Source organism: Choloepus didactylus, chromosome 2, assembly GCF_015220235.1.
Source record: "Choloepus didactylus isolate mChoDid1 chromosome 2, mChoDid1.pri, whole genome shotgun sequence".
Lineage (NCBI taxonomy): Eukaryota > Metazoa > Chordata > Mammalia > Pilosa > Megalonychidae > Choloepus > Choloepus didactylus.
Window position 1 is genome coordinate 53,295,495 of NC_051308.1, and position 17,057 is coordinate 53,312,551.

The 17,057-nt window shown below is 34.4% G+C and overlaps 1 protein-coding gene across 3 annotated transcripts in view; it reads right to left on the reverse strand.

Moving 5' to 3' along the window:
* Positions 1-2,176: 2,176 nt before the first annotated feature.
* The window catches only part of CD55 (CD55 molecule (Cromer blood group)), a 35,034-nt gene continuing 20,153 nt past the window's right edge, over positions 2,177-17,057 (reverse strand). Inside the window, exons 8-11 of one of the 3 annotated variants that reach the window (XM_037824829.1) lie at positions 14,291-14,311; positions 6,400-6,472; positions 4,337-4,433; positions 2,177-3,493 (exon numbers count right to left, since the gene is read on the reverse strand). In XM_037824829.1, the coding sequence (XP_037680757.1) occupies positions 3,479-3,493; positions 4,337-4,433; positions 6,400-6,472; positions 14,291-14,311 (206 nt within the window). In that variant the 3' untranslated portion in view covers positions 2,177-3,478. The remainder of the gene's footprint in view (positions 3,494-4,336; positions 4,434-6,399; positions 6,473-14,290; positions 14,312-17,057) is intronic. The other 2 variants (XM_037824828.1, XM_037824830.1) reach the window with 2 other exon arrangements.

Here is a 17,057-nt window from a genome sequence, read left to right on the forward strand (position 1 = left end):
GTGATCTGAGTTGAAAGTCTTCGAAAGGCTTGGCTTCTGGAGAGGAAGACAGACAAAAAGGAAGGGAGAGGACATACAACTCTGCACCCGCCACTACCATCACCCATTATAGGTCAGCCTCCTGAGGTCAGAGCAGCCTGGAGGACAGGAGAGAGTAGTTCCGGGTGAGCAAACAGAAAATATCCAGCAAAGGAGGAGAATGATGAATAGGAAGAAAGTAGAGGGTCAGTGGGCACATGGGAGTAACAATTAGAAAGCTGAAAAGACAGAAGTTTATATTTAGTGAGAAAGGTGCCTGAATTAGTGATTTAGGAAGGGAGAGGCACTTTGAGGTAACAGGCTCCATGGAAATGAGTGGCTTAGGTAGATTCGTGGGAATCTTCTTTCCTGGTACTGTTTCTACCTCCCTCCCCACAGTGTGGTCCTTGATGAGTATCTGGGATTTCAAAGAAAAGCAAGGAAGAGAGTTGTCTTGAAGCAGTTCTACTTCCATCCGGTTATGACATCCCCACTGTGGCAAGGAGGACCGATTCTGGCAACCTACTTGGAATTGAAACAGCAGCAACTGTAGGAAAAAGAAATTAACATCTCAGTAAATGATCCTGCCAGAGTAAAAGAACAGCTACCCTTTTTGAAGAGTGTGTGGGAGAACTGATATGGAAATAGTCACAACGGGAACAAGGAAAACACCACCATCACCTCCCAACAAAAACAAAAACATCCATCATGGAGCAGGCTGCAGGTTTTAATTTGGGCAGAGGAGGAAGGAGCACTCAAAGCAGGTGGGTGGAGAATGAGGCATTTGCGCATTGGACATTAACCAAAGAAAACAGGGTTAGTGTGTGATAAGACAAAGACTACTAATTTTCAAGCGTTCACAGAAATTTGATAGTGATAGTCAGTGGGATAATATTGTCAAACTCAAATTTCCTGTGGTGAGCAAGTATAATTTCCTACAACAAATAAGCATCAGTCTCAAAGAGTAAAGGCAACACAACCTTTGTAATCCAACTAAACTCTCATAGGAGAGCTTATTGTGAATAAAAACAAAGAAAAACCACTACTTAATCTCATGACAACAGAATTCAAAGGAATTATAAATCCTAAAAGGTCCCATTATACCCAACATGTCTGCTGTTTATATTATTTTCCTCAAGGTAACTGTCAGATATTTTGTTCAGCTTTTACCCTTATTAGCTTTACCTTATTAAGATATAAAGGCTAGCTCAGTGTACTGTATCATCAAAGTTCAATATTTCCCAATATCTAAAACTCTTGCTATTTTAAACCTGCCGACATTGATTTCACCTTTAATTTAATCAAGGTGGAATAAAAAATTCGGGATTTATAGTTTTTACTTCTACACTGAACACATGACCTTCAAGCCCTCTCCCCAAGTCATAACTACTTTGAGCGTCATGCACTATTTGCAGCTCCCAGTCCTGCCATGGTAATCTCATGTATTTGTCCTTTCTCAGCTGGCATTCTGTCTTGAATGCCTCCCTCCCCACCACTCACCCACTTCACAATCACAGTTTAAAAACCCACTGTATTGTGTGCAGGTACAAGTTGACATTCTTTTTCTAAGCCACTGTATAGCTTTGGCCTTCCTGTGGTAGACTACAAGCACTTAAGGGCAGATATTATTGATTAATTAGTCATCCTGGTAAGCCTAGCACCTACCACAATGTACCTTGCCCTTAGTAGGCTCTCGGTATTTTTCTGACTAACTTAATCAGGGTTATCCTTGCTAAAGGCTGTCACAGAGTAGGCAGAGCAGGCCCTCATATTTAACAAATTAATGAATTGATGGGTGGATATGAGTCTCTTCCCAGAACTTTTAGAAGAATTAATAATTTAAGAAAATATCAGGAAACTATGTTAGTCTTGTTAGTTGCAATAATGATTGTGCTAATGTCCTAATTTTTAGAAATGCATAGTGAAGTATTTACAGTGAAATCCCATGATGCATATGGAATTTACTTTAAAATACTTCAACAACAAAAAATAGATGACACAATATAGCAAACTAATTATTGTTAAATTTAGTTGGTGTATATTTTACTCTGGTCTAATACTTAATATGACAAGAATATATTAGGAACCTAGAAATTAATGTGATTGTCTTTAGGTAAATCAACAATAAACAAACAATATCAACACTCATTAGTATGAGAGGATATGACATGGTTAAGAAAGTGTAATATAGTATAATTTGAAAGTAACTGAAAATGCCTCACAATAAGTTAGCCAAAGGGCAGCATTCTAAACTACTTACAGGAAACAGGGTGGAGATCTCTTATTTAGGAATGAATTATTGCCATTTAAGAAAGTAAATTTTAAATACTACATGAGACAAAAAACATATGATCAGTTATTTATTTCTATTTAGGGAAAATAAATTTTTCTTTATATATATTCTTGAATATATGAACTTTTCTTGTTATATATGTAAAACCAATGTGTTCATTCACATAAATAAATACAAATAAATTAATTTTAATATTTCAAAAGAACAAGATTTACAATTTGGCTATGAACATCTCACTTCAGAAATACAGAATCTTTTCTTATGTTAATATTATAGTATCTCTGGATATTTTTAAACACATTTAGTCAAAGAAGACTCCTTTCACAGGACTCTTTTACAAAAAAAAAAAAAAGGAGAAAAAAGAAAAAAAATTGTCCTAAAGACAAAATTCTCTAAACCATCTTAGAACCAATGGGCTAAATCCTGGTTCATTATCCGTATTTGTGAAACAAAGGAAGAATTATTTTTTCATTCTATATTCTTCCCTTGCCACCTACTAACCCAAGAAACTGAACACTCTGGATCATTAGTATGTTTTCCCTTTAAAATATTTTGCTAACCCATTCAGACTCATTTTAATGGGATAAGGAAAAATTTTGAAATGGCGTTACAGTCAAGGATCATTTTACAATGCAGTTCAGCTCTCTGTGACAATTTTCCTTAGAAGAGACTGGTTTCAGGTTTTCATTTGTTTTCAATATTTAATTAATGCTTTTGTTTGTTTTCAATATCTAATTAATATTTTTAATTTTTATTACCTGTATACGTAAAAATATCATTACACAATGAGTGAAAAGAATCACATTTCATTTTTTCCTGCTCACATTCTACAGCATGAATGAATGAATCTCTATACATCCCTATGCATTCAGGAAAGCAATCACTCTCAGTCCTGTGAGTTGTTCTATTTTCAAGAGGCTTAGGTGTGTTGAGGTTGTGATTCCAGGATGGACTCCTTCCTCCCTGCTTTGTTGACTTTACTATGCATATTAAAGACATCCATAACCAGGAAAGCGAAGAGCACTACTGGAAGTATTGTGTCCATTTCTCCAAAAGTTCTAAGAAACTAGAAAGATTCTGTTTATTTGTGTACACTTTCTTCTTAATTCTTCTTCATTTAAGACAGCTAGCCAATGGTTACTAGCATCATAAGCAAAACAGTCAGTGTTATACATGTGTGTCCTGAAAGTTAAAAAAAAAAAAGTTAAAATCAAAATGAATTTATTTACTGGTGATAAGCATTATTATTTTATTTTATTTTTGGTTACTATGTGATAAGTCATCAAAAAGGAATGAGTAAGTTAGTTTAGAGTGTAAAACACATGCAAAATTAGTAAATTATGGCATATGGACAACTTTGGCAGATGGAGAGTTTAGTAGCTATAGCAACACCAGTTAAAATATGACAGTTTTTAGATTCTTCAGATTAACAGTGGCCAAGCTAGATTCAATTAAGAAGCTTTCTGATTAAAAGCCAGTGAAAACGTCTGACTAAAACGTCTGGAATAGAGGAACATTTCATCAAGAGAGAACACTTAGAAAGTTTCACAGATATTTTTTGTGTAACAATTTTGTAGAACAACATAAAATAGGTATTGTTGAAGAACTAGAAGCTTAACTTAAAGATGCCCTACAACACACGTTAAAATTTCCTAAACACTGGAACATCTAAACATCATCAAGCAAAAAGAGAAACAAATACAACATAGGCCAATCATCATCTCCTGATGCAAAAAGTCATAATGAAGTCATTCCTAAGGATCAGTCCTAGTGCACCATCCTTTCTACTCCTCCCAATATTTCTGGCATTTTTAGCATCTAATCATCACAATAAACAGAGTGCAAAAAACAGGATGAAATGAAGAGTCTATCACTGAAGAGTCCAAAAACTGAAGCTGTGTCATGCTAATGAGAGATTAAATGCGTTAGAAACAAAGAAAGAAAAACAATAGTCATGAATAAACCCTAAGCCAACACTAAGACATTCTGCAAGCTACAGAAATGTAATTTTATGAAACCATATACCTCTTCTAATTTATCAGAAAGTCTTAATTCTGAGTCATCACCAGTCACAGTTAAATGATGAAACATATCTTTGTTGTTCTCATGTGTATTATAAGAACTGAATAGTAGAAAAGGAAAAAACTAATTGTATTATATCATTTTAATTTCAAGTGAAAAGTAAAATTAAACATTTGCTTACAATGCTCAGCCCTTTTATAAAGTAAAATTATATAAATCCAGCATTTCTAAAAGAAGCAAGCAAATTGATAGACACACAAAGGCTCACCAGGTGAAGCTACATTATCACCTTCCACTCGGTAACTATTTCCCTGACCTGATAAAGATCAAATTTAAAAATCAAAGCAATATGAAATCAGGAGAATTCTCAGGCATATATCAAGATAGCTTTCGCCCTCTACAGCTTATACTTCCAAAATAAGGCAAATGGAATGTGTTTTATGTGCATATGAAAAAGGCAAATTACTTCTTGTGGGTTTGCATGAATTTTCCTCTGATTCCCAGTTGAGGAATTAGGTTTATTGCAAAATCCCAATACAATTCAAAATAAATACTCCCTCCTTCTGCCTCCCAGTATTTCCTGTCCTATTAATAATTAATCAATTTTTTTGACCAAAGAACCTAATCAAAGCCGCACTCGGTAAAGTCACGACATCCTGCTTGTCTCCTCCTCACCCACTAAGCCCCAAAGCCCTTTAGAAGGGACAATGGGAATGAATCCAAGAAAATACATAACATCCATGGATTATTTTTTGTCCCAACTTAACTTACTTTTTATCACTTAGAACTCTGTTAATTTTTCCTGAGTTCTAAATCACATTCTTAAAAAGTTTCTGAAAAATCCATGAATAGAGTTATATCTCATAACATTTCTTTTGATACCCATCCTACACATTTTGTTGGCATTAAACAAATATCTGAAAAAGCTATTTTTTAAAAACTAGGATCTAATGGTAAAATCTTTTTACTAAAATACTGAACTATAAAATGTTTTAAAGAACATTCACATACTTTAGCTTATAACAGGCTTAAATAATAATGCTAATTTAAGGAGAAAGAAAAGAATTACAGAGGGTGTAAAGAGGTACCATCACCCAAAGAATTAAAACAAGCAATTTGGTAACAGCATTACAATATAGTTGTTCTTTGTTAATTAGTGAAAAAAATATGGGTAGGCATTAGAGTAGTTTAGAAATGAATCTACATGAACGCCACAATTAGCCTTCTGAACAGTGAACTCTACAAAACAGAAGTTTCAATTTAAATAATGCTCTGTTTGTCTACAGAATACATCAGAGCCAACCATGACATTTATACTTAACATAGATGGTTTCAAGGCAGCTCAGCTGTTTCCAATAATATCGAAATTTTTCTGTGTATTGTTGCTTGAAAGGCTGAGTATTTACTATGCGCCAAGCAATGTTCTAATCCCTTTACAGGCGACAATTCATTCGCTCCTGACTGCATTCTCGTGTGGCAGGTATTACTATTCCCCTATTTCACGAATGAGAAAACTAAGACTGAGGGATTAGGTTGCAAATCGCAATCACAGAGCTAATACATGGAAGACCCCGTATTTGAATCCAGGAAGTCAGGCTCCAGAGCCCGCCTTCTTAACCACTGGGCTGCCTTTTGCTACATATGGCACCTGTTAATAAATAAAACTCAGGAAAAGAACTAATCTAATCACAGGCAATTTATCACTATATTAGAGGCAGACTTTTCATAGATTTCTTTGCAATATATGCTATTTCTGAATAATACACAGACACTAATGTAAATTGTGCTGAGTTGAAAAAAAGGTGAGTTGATTATTCGGTTACAAAAAGTGAGACTTTGGCTTTTAAATCACGTTCCTTTGAAATGTGTTTAGTGACTTAAAATACAATGAGAAATAAATAAATAATAAGACCCTATTCATCCAGGGTACTAATTAAAGACAAAAGGAATGAAGAGACAGTGTGTCAAAAAATGCAATAAAGCTAAGAGTTATCTGCCAATACAGTATCATGTTTTACTGGAAAGAAGTTAAGAATAAATTTTTAAAAATCATAATTTCTGCTCACCCTGATCTTCCATAGTCCCAGAAAATTTTGACTAGAATTGGGCTACCAATTATTAAAGTGCCAGCAACAATTCCTTGAGGGGGGAAAAATTTGGTAACACAGTTAATAAAAAACACCGGCAATTACATATACAGTGAAGTTTCAAAATGACAAAAATAGTGGTTATGAAGGTAGTTAAAGAAAATATAGGAAACATGATTTACATTTTGTGTCTTGCTCATGTCATAAGTTTCACAACACACACAAGATGTTATTTGTCATTCTTTCAAAGAAAAATGAAATAAAATATTGAAATAAAGTATCACAATGCTCAAAGAAAATATATTTGACATGTTTGAGATCATACTAAAATGTTCTCACCATGCTCAATTTTAAATTTTGAATATGGGTCATTTAAATATGATGACTGAATTATGGAATTTTAAAGCTAGAAGGTATCCTGGTATTCATCTAGACCAACATTCTAATCTTATAAATGAGTAAACTGAGTCTGTGAAACATGAACGTTACACATGTGGTCAACAGGAAAGCTATTACTTCATAGAAAGGAGAGCAGATTCGCAGGCATTTCTCCATCACAGGAAAGATACTTGTACTATCATCATCTGAACACAGAGGGTAAAACATATTTACTTTGCCTACAGAATGTGCTTTTCAGTGTTAAGTCTACTGTAGTTGCAGTTTCACTTGTGAAAACTAGTATTTACTTTTAAGAGCAAAGGCAGTATTTTGAATTGAACAGTAAATGATTTGTCAAAAAAATTAGTCAATAGCAGATAATTTCTATAGCTTGCTTTTCACACATGATCTTCCTTCTCAAAACCACCCATTTACCCTTTCCCCTCACCATTGTCAGTCTCCCTCTTCCTCCCTGTATGCCCTCCTACGCCTTTAATTGGTACTACAAAATAAATTATACGTACACTAGCAAAGCAACCAAAGCTAATGTGACCAGTAAGTGCCTTCAGTTTCAAGTCAGCAAACTATAGTTGTCACACAACTGCACTGTCATATGAACATATGATTAAAAAAAAAAATTCTGCATCTGGTGGGGATTCCAGAATGAGTTTTAAAATAAAATAAAAACAATATTTGGTTTCAGAAACGTCTGCAGACTCAGTTCCCGGGGCAAGCCTCTTACAGCTCCTGTTGTGTACTGGCTCATTCCAGATGTGTCGATAAACTCAGTCTTATTACCAGATGTGTCGATAAACTCAGTCTTATTCCCCAGAGTAGACTCTTTAAATGTCTCTTTGTACCCTAACAAGAGCTATTTCCATTCCAGGTAAATTTTTACATCATTTTACTCAACCAATTTATTTAACAGATCCCCTAGCACTGAATCATTAGCTTAGAGAGACTTTGTATCCATAAAATAAACCATGGCTCCTCATAAATTTTGGGTTTTTCTTTCCTTCACTACTTCCTATTAATCCCACCATTTTCAAACATTATAAAAACATCTCACTTCCACTTTAAATTCAAAACTGATCTAGACTATCTAGATCACAGAAGTAAACAGCTATTCCTAGAAAATGATCAGCACATGCATGTAATTCTAGAAAAAGTTTATGGTGGCTGATGGTTTAACAGGAAACAGAAAAAACACAAAAATATGAGAAAAAGAATTCTACCTAAATGTTTAAGTAAATTCATAAGAAATTATTAGCTCCCAAATTAGAAACAAAACTTTCAGTATAAAGGCAATTGCTTATGATCTCAGAAATCTACAGAAAACTAACCAAGGGTGAATCAATGTCAATTTAAGATTTATACAATTTGGGATAAATTATGAAATTATGAAAGAAGTTATGGATATTATTCCAGTGTTTCTAATCATTAACTGAAGAGCTCTTGCATAGGAAAATTACATAATTTTTAAAAATGGTTTTCCCCCAAAAAAGGGAATATTTTAGTAATGTTCCCCATTGGGTAGAATTACATTCACATAGTGTTTAACCAAACATTGCAAAGCATTTTGCCACTTATTGTCCCATTTGCTCACCTCCAACAACTAGTAGGGTTCTTGGCAAATAGTAAGAAGTGTTTAGTAAATATTAATTCAATTGCACTGAATGATACCCTTTTTGCGGATGAGAAAACTAAGACCAAAAAAAGATAAGTCAAACAGTTTACCACCAGAGAAAAACTTATTTCTAACCCCCGATTTGTGCCATGATTTTAATTGTCTGTAGTATTCCCAATAAAAATTCTCAAGGTTGTTCAAACAAAATTTATATTATATGGATATTATATTTATATATAAAGTGTCATCTCCATTCCCTGAAGAAGCCAAGTCACCTATAAGACCTGGTGCTAATAAATGAAATGATGCTTGTTTCCTTTTCTGAAGAAATGTGAGCTCACCTAGTCACTTCAAAAGGTCTCACTTGGATAGGTATAAAGTGGAAATATAGTCTATGTGCTATGAAAAACTCAGAAAGTAATGAATAGGTTTTGTTCATGCTTATAATCATTTAATGTAAAAATAAAGGGGTGGAGGAGGTTCTGTGAACAAGTGAGGTCACATTGGAAAGAGAGTTGAAGGGAAAAGAATGTGCTTGAGTAAACCTTAAAATTTCAGAATTTATAAATGAAGATTTAACACTGCTTACTCAGAACAATAATTACAGGACCGTTTAAGTGTCTTACCATTACCATTGGATTTTCGGTGCCCCTGTTACTTTAAATTTTTCAAATAGGGGAAATCTACATGCTTCTCTTTCCAAACTCAACAGATCGCTGAAAAATCACATGATTATATTATCTGACCTCTTAAATCTGAATAATGTACAGATAATTGAAGTCACATGGGGGTGATGTTACCTACAAATGGTGAAAAAAATCTTACTTTTTTATGTATAATGCACAGCTATACATACAGTATATACACAGATTTACAGTTTATTTGTGGTCTTAAAATTTTGTGGGAGCATGATTAGGAAAAAAATGTCCAAGAAGACCCCTTGTCAGGAGAGGGCAATAATGAAAAAAGAATTGGAAAAAAAAACAAAACTTGATACTGAGCCAGCAGAAAAATATATTTAAAATTCACATACAGGAGACGGAAGAAGATGGCAGCATAGAAAGGAGTGAAAGCTAGTTTGTCCCCCTGCAACAAGTAATAAACAACCAGGAAGTACTAAATAATCTGGAATAACTGTGGAGGGACAAACATGACTGTCCACTCATTATACACCAACCTGAATTGGGAGGAATGCCCGAGATCGCAGCATAAAATCTGTAAGTAAAAACTGCGGATCCAAGCTGGAAGCCCCCTCCACCCACAGCCCTAACTGCAAAGCCTCGCAGTGCTAGAGAGCAGCACTCTCCCAGCAAGCGAATATAGCTCAGCTGAGCTCCAAATGGGGTTTTAATTAACAAACATGGACGGCTCAATACAAGATATGAATCCCCAAAAAGCAGACAGAGGCTTTTGGTGACGACTGACCTTAGAGAGCCAGAGGGTGGCTGTGGATTGGCCCTGAAGGGGGTTTTTTGTCCCTTTTTTGGCTCAGTGGAGAAAGCCTCAGCCATTTTCAGTTCCCAGTGCTCTGACCCAGACAAGGGTAGAGAAAGCACAGGCAGAGAGACTATTCAAGTGCTAATGACTTCTCCCTGGAGGGGTGGGGGTACCTTCCCTAAGAGGAAAGAGGTGGGGCCCAGCTCTACTACCTGCCTTCCATTCAGAACCAGACCCCAGAGTCTGGGGGAAAACAGCCACGGGCCACACCTCCTTACACTAGTCTGGAGCTACAGGCTGACAGGTGCCACCTGCTGGGCAGAAAAGCACAGGGACTTGAGGCCTCACAGGGTGTACCAATCTTCTAAGACACCCTCAGGGAAACCAGATACTATTCCTTCCTTCTAAGACCTGAGCCCATTCTGGTCTAGGAAAACTTGATTGGGGTAACCAAGGAAACCAGATGCCTAGACAACAGAAAACTACAACCTACACTAGGAAAAACAAAATTATGCCCAGCAAAGGGAACAAACTTACACTTCAACAGAGATAAAGGAATTTAAACAACTAATACTAAATCAATTCAAAAATTTTAGGGAGGATATTGGCAAAAGAGATGAAGCGTATAATGAAAACACTGGGCATGCATAAGGTAGAAATCGAAAGTTCAAAAAAAAAACAACTGGGAGAATCTATGGAAATGAAAGGCACAACATAAGAGATGAAAGACACAATGGAAACATACAATAGCAGATCTCAAGAGGCAGAAGAAAACACTCATGAACTGGAGAACAAGGCACCTGAAAGCCTACATACAAAAGAACAGATAGAGAAAAGAATGGAAAAATATGAACAACATCTCTGGGAACTTAAGGACAAAACAAAATGCAGAAATGTATGTGTCATTGGTGTCCCAGAAGGAGAAGAGAAGGGAAAAGGGGCAGAAGCAATAATAGAGGAAATAATCAATGAAAATTTCCCATCTTTTATGAAAGACATAAAATTACAGATCCAAGAAGCGCAGTGTACTCCAAAAGGAGGAGATCTGAATAGGCCTATGCCAAGACACCTAATAATCAGATTATCGATCGTCAGAGACAAAGAGAGAATCCTGAAAGCAGCAAGAGAAAAGCGATCCGTCACATATAAAGGAAGTTTGATAAGACTATGTGCGGAATTCTCAACAGAAACCATGGAGGCAAGTAGGAAGTGGGGTGATATATTTAAGATAAGAGAAAAACACCAACCAAGAATCCTATATCCCGCAAAGCTGTCCTTCAAATATGAGGGAGAGCTTAAAATATTCTCTGACAAACAAGACAATGATAGAGTTTGCGAACAAGACAACTGCTCTACAGGAAATACTAAAGGAAGCACTGTAGACAGAGAGGAAAAGACAGGAGTGAGAGGTTTGGAACAGTTTTGGGAGATAGTAGCACAGCAATGTAAGTACACTGAACAAAGATGACTGTAAGCATGGTTGAAAGTGGAAGGTTAGGACCATGTGGGACACCAGAACGAAAGATGAAAGACAAAGACTGGGACTGGTATAACTCAGTGAAACCTAGGGTGCTCAACGATTGTAATAAAAGGTACAAATATGTTTTTACATGAGGTAGAACAAATGAATGTCAACATTGCAAGATGTTAAAAATAGGGTGGGATTGAGGGGGATATACAATCAATGCGAGCTAGAGACTATAATTAACAGAAATATTGTTTTATGCTTTCTTTAAGATAACAAAGGCAATATACCAAAGCTAAATGCATATTGGGGGTGGGGCATAGGGGAAGGATATGGGACTCCTGGCATTGGTGATGTTGTCTGACTCTTTATTCTACTTTAGTTTAATGCTATTTTTCCTTTTGTTGCTTTCTAGCTGTCATTTCTTTCTCTCTCTCTCTTTTTTCTTTTTCTTTTGTCCCTCTACCTTCTTTGACTCTTCCTCCTTCTTTGTGGAAGAAATGGAGATGTCCTTATATAGATAGTGATGATGGTGCTGAATACATAAATATGTTACTATACAGGGAACCATCAATTGTTTACTTAGGACAGAATGTATGGCGTGTGAACAAAACTGTCTTAAAAAAATGGGTTGATGAAGAAAACTTGAGGGCACTTTATAGAATGAAATAAGACAGACACATAAGGACAAATATTGCAGGGTCTCACTGATATGAACTAATTATAATATGTAAACTCATAGACGTGAAATATAAGTTACCAGGATATAGAACTAGGCTAAAGAATGGGGAGCTGTTGCTTATTACAAGCAGAATGTTCAACTAGGGTGAACTTAAACATTTCAAAATGGACAGAGGTGATGGTAGCACATTGTGAGAATAACTAACAGTGCTGAATGGTCTGTGAAGGTGATGGAAAAGGTAAGCTCAGAGTCATGTATGTCACCAGAAGGAAAGTTGGAAGTTAAAAGATGGGAATGTATAGAACAGTGTATCTTGTGATGGACAATGTCAATGACTAACTGTACAAATATTAGAAATCTCTCTCATGAACTAGAACAAATGTATGACACTATAACTAGAAGTTAATAATAGAGGGACATATAGGAAAAAATATATACCTATTGCAAACTATATACTACAGTTAGTAGTATTTTAACATTCTTTCATCAACAGTAACAAATGTACTATACCAAAACTATGACTCAATAATGGAGGGGGGTGGTTAGGGTATGGGAGGATTTGAGTTTCCCTTTTTTGTCTTTATTTCTTTTCTGGAGTAATGAAAATGTTCTAAAAATTGAAAACAAATTAATTGTGGTGATGGATGCATAGCTGTACGATGGTATCATGGGCAACTGATTGTACACTTTGGATCTTTGGATAATTGTATGGTATGTGAACAATCTCAATAAAAAAATTGATGATAAAAAATTCACATACAAGTTTCATTTACAAGGCAAATTAGGAAGTTCTGTGAAGATTAGTCAGTTTCTTACTTAGCAGATTTAAATAAGAAAAGATCCAAATACTTTCAAAGTTCTAATATCATCTGTATCATTCACTTACATTGCAATATTATCAATAGATTTCCTTGCAGTAGAGTTCACCTATCTTTTAAAGTGACAAAAGTGACCCAATTCACAGAATAAATTTAATAAATAAAGATAATTTTTATATTTTACAAGTATAGTATCAAAAAAATTGTTGCCATATGTCTGAATGAAGAGGAAAGGAGCTCCTCTTTATTTTTTATCACAAGCTGGAATTACAACTAACTTGAAAGGAAGGTTTAGGGTAAGTCACAGAGTGTATACTTTAAGAATTTCAGAGAAAATAATAAGCGCTCCAAACTGTTACTAGAATGCCACTGAGCAGATGAGGAGAAGTGCATTCAACTCATCACTTTTGTGACCATTAAATCATGAAATCATGAGATTTTCATTTACAATGCATTTATTTCTGTTTAAAATATAGATGAACAAGGTGAATTCCAACTAATGGAATCTTTCAAGATAAATATTTTAGTTTAGAAGAGGTTCATTAAAAATATTTTTAAACCATAAATAATAATAATAACAATAATAAAAGACCTACTTTCAGTTTTATTGTCCGTTGAATAATTCCTGCATGCATAGGATTAGGGACTTTAGTTTTTAAGTACATAATTTTGAAATAAACACTTTTTATTTAGAAAATCTTATTCATTTTCCATTGGACTGTACATTTAACTGATAAATTATTTGCCAGTATACCAATTTAGCCGTAAATGCTCCTTAAAAAACATTTCTCTTACCATCTTCTTTAAGAGTTTACTAATCTTCTTGTTAATGGATAACCATCAATATTATATGTAAGGATAAAAAGAAAGAAGACATAAAAAAGGACTGGACCAAATGCTAGCAGAAATTGCACCATGTATATGTTTTTGTCCTCATGTCTAGAGCAACAGAATTTATTTTTAAAGATAGCTTTGCTTCAAAGCACTGAAAGGAAGGGAAAATCAAAGGATGTAACTGAAGGCAGCACTCTGTCTTATTTGGGAAAGGACAGAGTTCCAGAAATGGTAAAGGAATATTTATGATTAATTATAAAATACTTGAGGATAGAAATTGTATTGATTAACTGTTTCCTTTGTGTGGTTGTCCAGTACCTAGATTGATGCACTGAGACAATGGGCGTGCAATAATAGTTGATTGATTGGCCAAATGATTTGAAGTTGTCCTAAAATTACCTTGGAACAACAGCATGGTTGGGAATTCTTACGAACATATCGAATACCTAAAGGCTTCCACAAAACGTGTTGACAAAATGCATTTAACCAGTTTCTCTTTGGTATCCATAAACATCGCATTTTAATAGTACTTCTAAGACAGTTAAAAGACAGTATTCTCTTCCAGGAATATGGATTATACATCCCACAGTGATGGCACTTTCTTTTAACTGCCTGAGAGTGAGACTTACCATATATAAGGGTGGTAGCATCTAAAGAAGAAGAAGAAAAAAGAATTACAAAAATAAAACATTTAACAGGACATTGATTCACTAGCAATTTAATAAGAATATTAATAAACTATACTTGCAAGTTCAAAATTACCTCAAATTTCCACAATTAAAAAAATAACTATAAGCAAATTTATGAAAACAATACCTTATTAATTTAATCAAGTAGCATACATACAATGCCTGTATCTGTTCAACAGAATCAATGCTATAGATGTAAAACATGGTAAAGAATTATTGGATACCAAAACAAACTCCATCTAAATTTGGTTATATGACTTGATGGCAAGAAACAAGTTTGAAAAGCTTACACAGTAAATAATGACTGATCCAATAGTACTATCGAGAAGCTAATAGAAACCTAAGTCCCTTTCAGCAGATCCTATCAAAACTTAAATTACCTTATCACCTTATTAGTTATACCTTTCAATGACTGTGTGTGTTTACTTTCAAATAAACACATTTATAATAATAAGTTGCACACTACATTGAGGTGAACAAATTTTCTCTAAATACCATTTCGAACAGACAATATCACACAGAAGAAAAGCACAGGCTTTGGAGACAACAAATATATGTTTAAACACCAATTTCCTTCTCATTTATTCTGTGCTGTATATTAATTTTACAAGTTAATCTCTCAACCTCTAATCCTCATCTATATAGTCAGGCTACAAACACTTATCTTGCAAAGTTGTCGTAAAGGCCAGAGTTGACAAATATACTGTGCATGAGTCATGCCACTGTAGGGCATGCTCAAAAAGCAGGAGCTATTGTTTTTTTCCAATAACAGCTAAAAATAGTATATTGTGCCCTGAAAGAATAAATTAATTCTAATAGAGAAATCTGCCCCCAAATATTGCTTGTATTTTTATCAAAACAATTGACCCATTAGGTTTAGTTTAAATTTGTAAAAATATCTTGAAATTTTTACAGAAAGATCTCAGCAAAGTTAGCTTTACAGAAAATTTATTTATAAATGAAATTTAATCCTCTTTGCCTTATCCTATTAAAAAGCAGGTGTATTCAATCTAAAAATTTTAGGCTCAGAGATGTCATAAAAGTTTAAGAAGTCAATTAAGAAATGGATGCGTAACTATACAAAAGTTAAGATTAATGAACTAAATAATCTTGTGTTTAGTTCCTATAATTGTATTGACATAAATATACCACAAAACCAATGATGAACGGAAAAGTCAAGTTAGATAATGTAATATATAATATACTGTTTATATAATTATCAAAAAATATACAAAACAGTTTTAAGTTCTATTTATGGATACATAAATGTTGTATAATAATAAAAACATGGAGAAGAATTCACACCAATTTCAGGGCAGTGATTGACTGCCTTGAAGGAGAGATATGGAAGTGGAAAAATGTACAACAGAAACTATAACAATAATATCTATAATGTTTAAATTCTTAAAAATATCAGGGTAATGGCAATACATACTTCAAGATAACAATACGAATCATATAAAATTATTATGAAAATATGGCCATCATGTGTAAAAATACATTTTTAAAAAATAACTATTCGATGTCTACTGAGAATGACCAAAAGCAGACAAGAATTGGAGTTCCCTTTTGGAAGAGGGGGAACTAAATGGGGTGAGATTTGTGTGCATTGTGTGTATTTGGCTTTTTCCCAAGGAGTAAAGGCATAGATAAAGGAAATATCAGTGATAAAATCTGTAGTGTTTTATACTCTTAAAAATTATCCAGATAATTGCAAACAGAATTCAACATGACAGGAATGAAATGTGGACCAATGATGAATGGAAAAAGTCAAGTTAAAAAACAATAATGAGGCTCTGGAGAGCAATCTAAAGCAGGCAGAAACTGATCAAAGCCAAGAAAGGGAGGAACTGTGGGGAGTAGGTTTGCATTTTTTCAGCTGAGGGTACTCCCTAGGCCATGTGGTGTGGGAAACAGAAAGCCACGCACTTACTGGCATAAGTCATAAGATGGATTTCAGGCCTTGACAGAACTTCTGGAAACTTCTGGGGCAAATCTGAGGTGCTGGTAATGTTCTATTTCTTGGCATTTGTGGTGTTTACACAAATATTTGTTTTAGATAACTTCTTGAGCTGTATGTTTAGGTTTTATGTAGTTGTCTGTATGTGTATTGATTTCAATTAAAAAATTAAAACAATTAAAAAATTGACTATCTCCTGACTCAGTCCTGTTGATGTTGTCCAGGGAAGAAAAAAAGAAAAAAATTTAAATGGTCCCTATTAGAGAACAAGAAAAACTATAAAAATGGTTATCCATTAGGCAAGTTGTGAGATAAGACATTAAGAGGGGCTTCATTCATATATTCGACAGGTTTTTCTGAACCATCTACAATACCTTTACAACACTTTCATAAAAACTGTCATTTAAAGAACCTTGTAATAATATGAACTAATTAAAGGGTCTCTGTATTTCTTAGTACTTAGAAGACACTGTCAACATGTCTTACCAAATTAGCACCTCTAGGGAATCTGGAGAGACCCTTTAGCATATTTGAGGGATCAGTCTCAGTCAATAAACCAGACACCCATGAATAAGCCTTTATTATGGTACATATTTGGTCTTGAGAATTCAATGACTCCCTAAAGCTACCATAGAAAACAGAATTTTTCACCAAACTTAATTTAGTATTGTTTTTATGGGGTCATAACCTTTCTCTGTATTATTTTCCTGTAAAATGTTTTTATTTTAAAGATTTGCCCTAGCACAA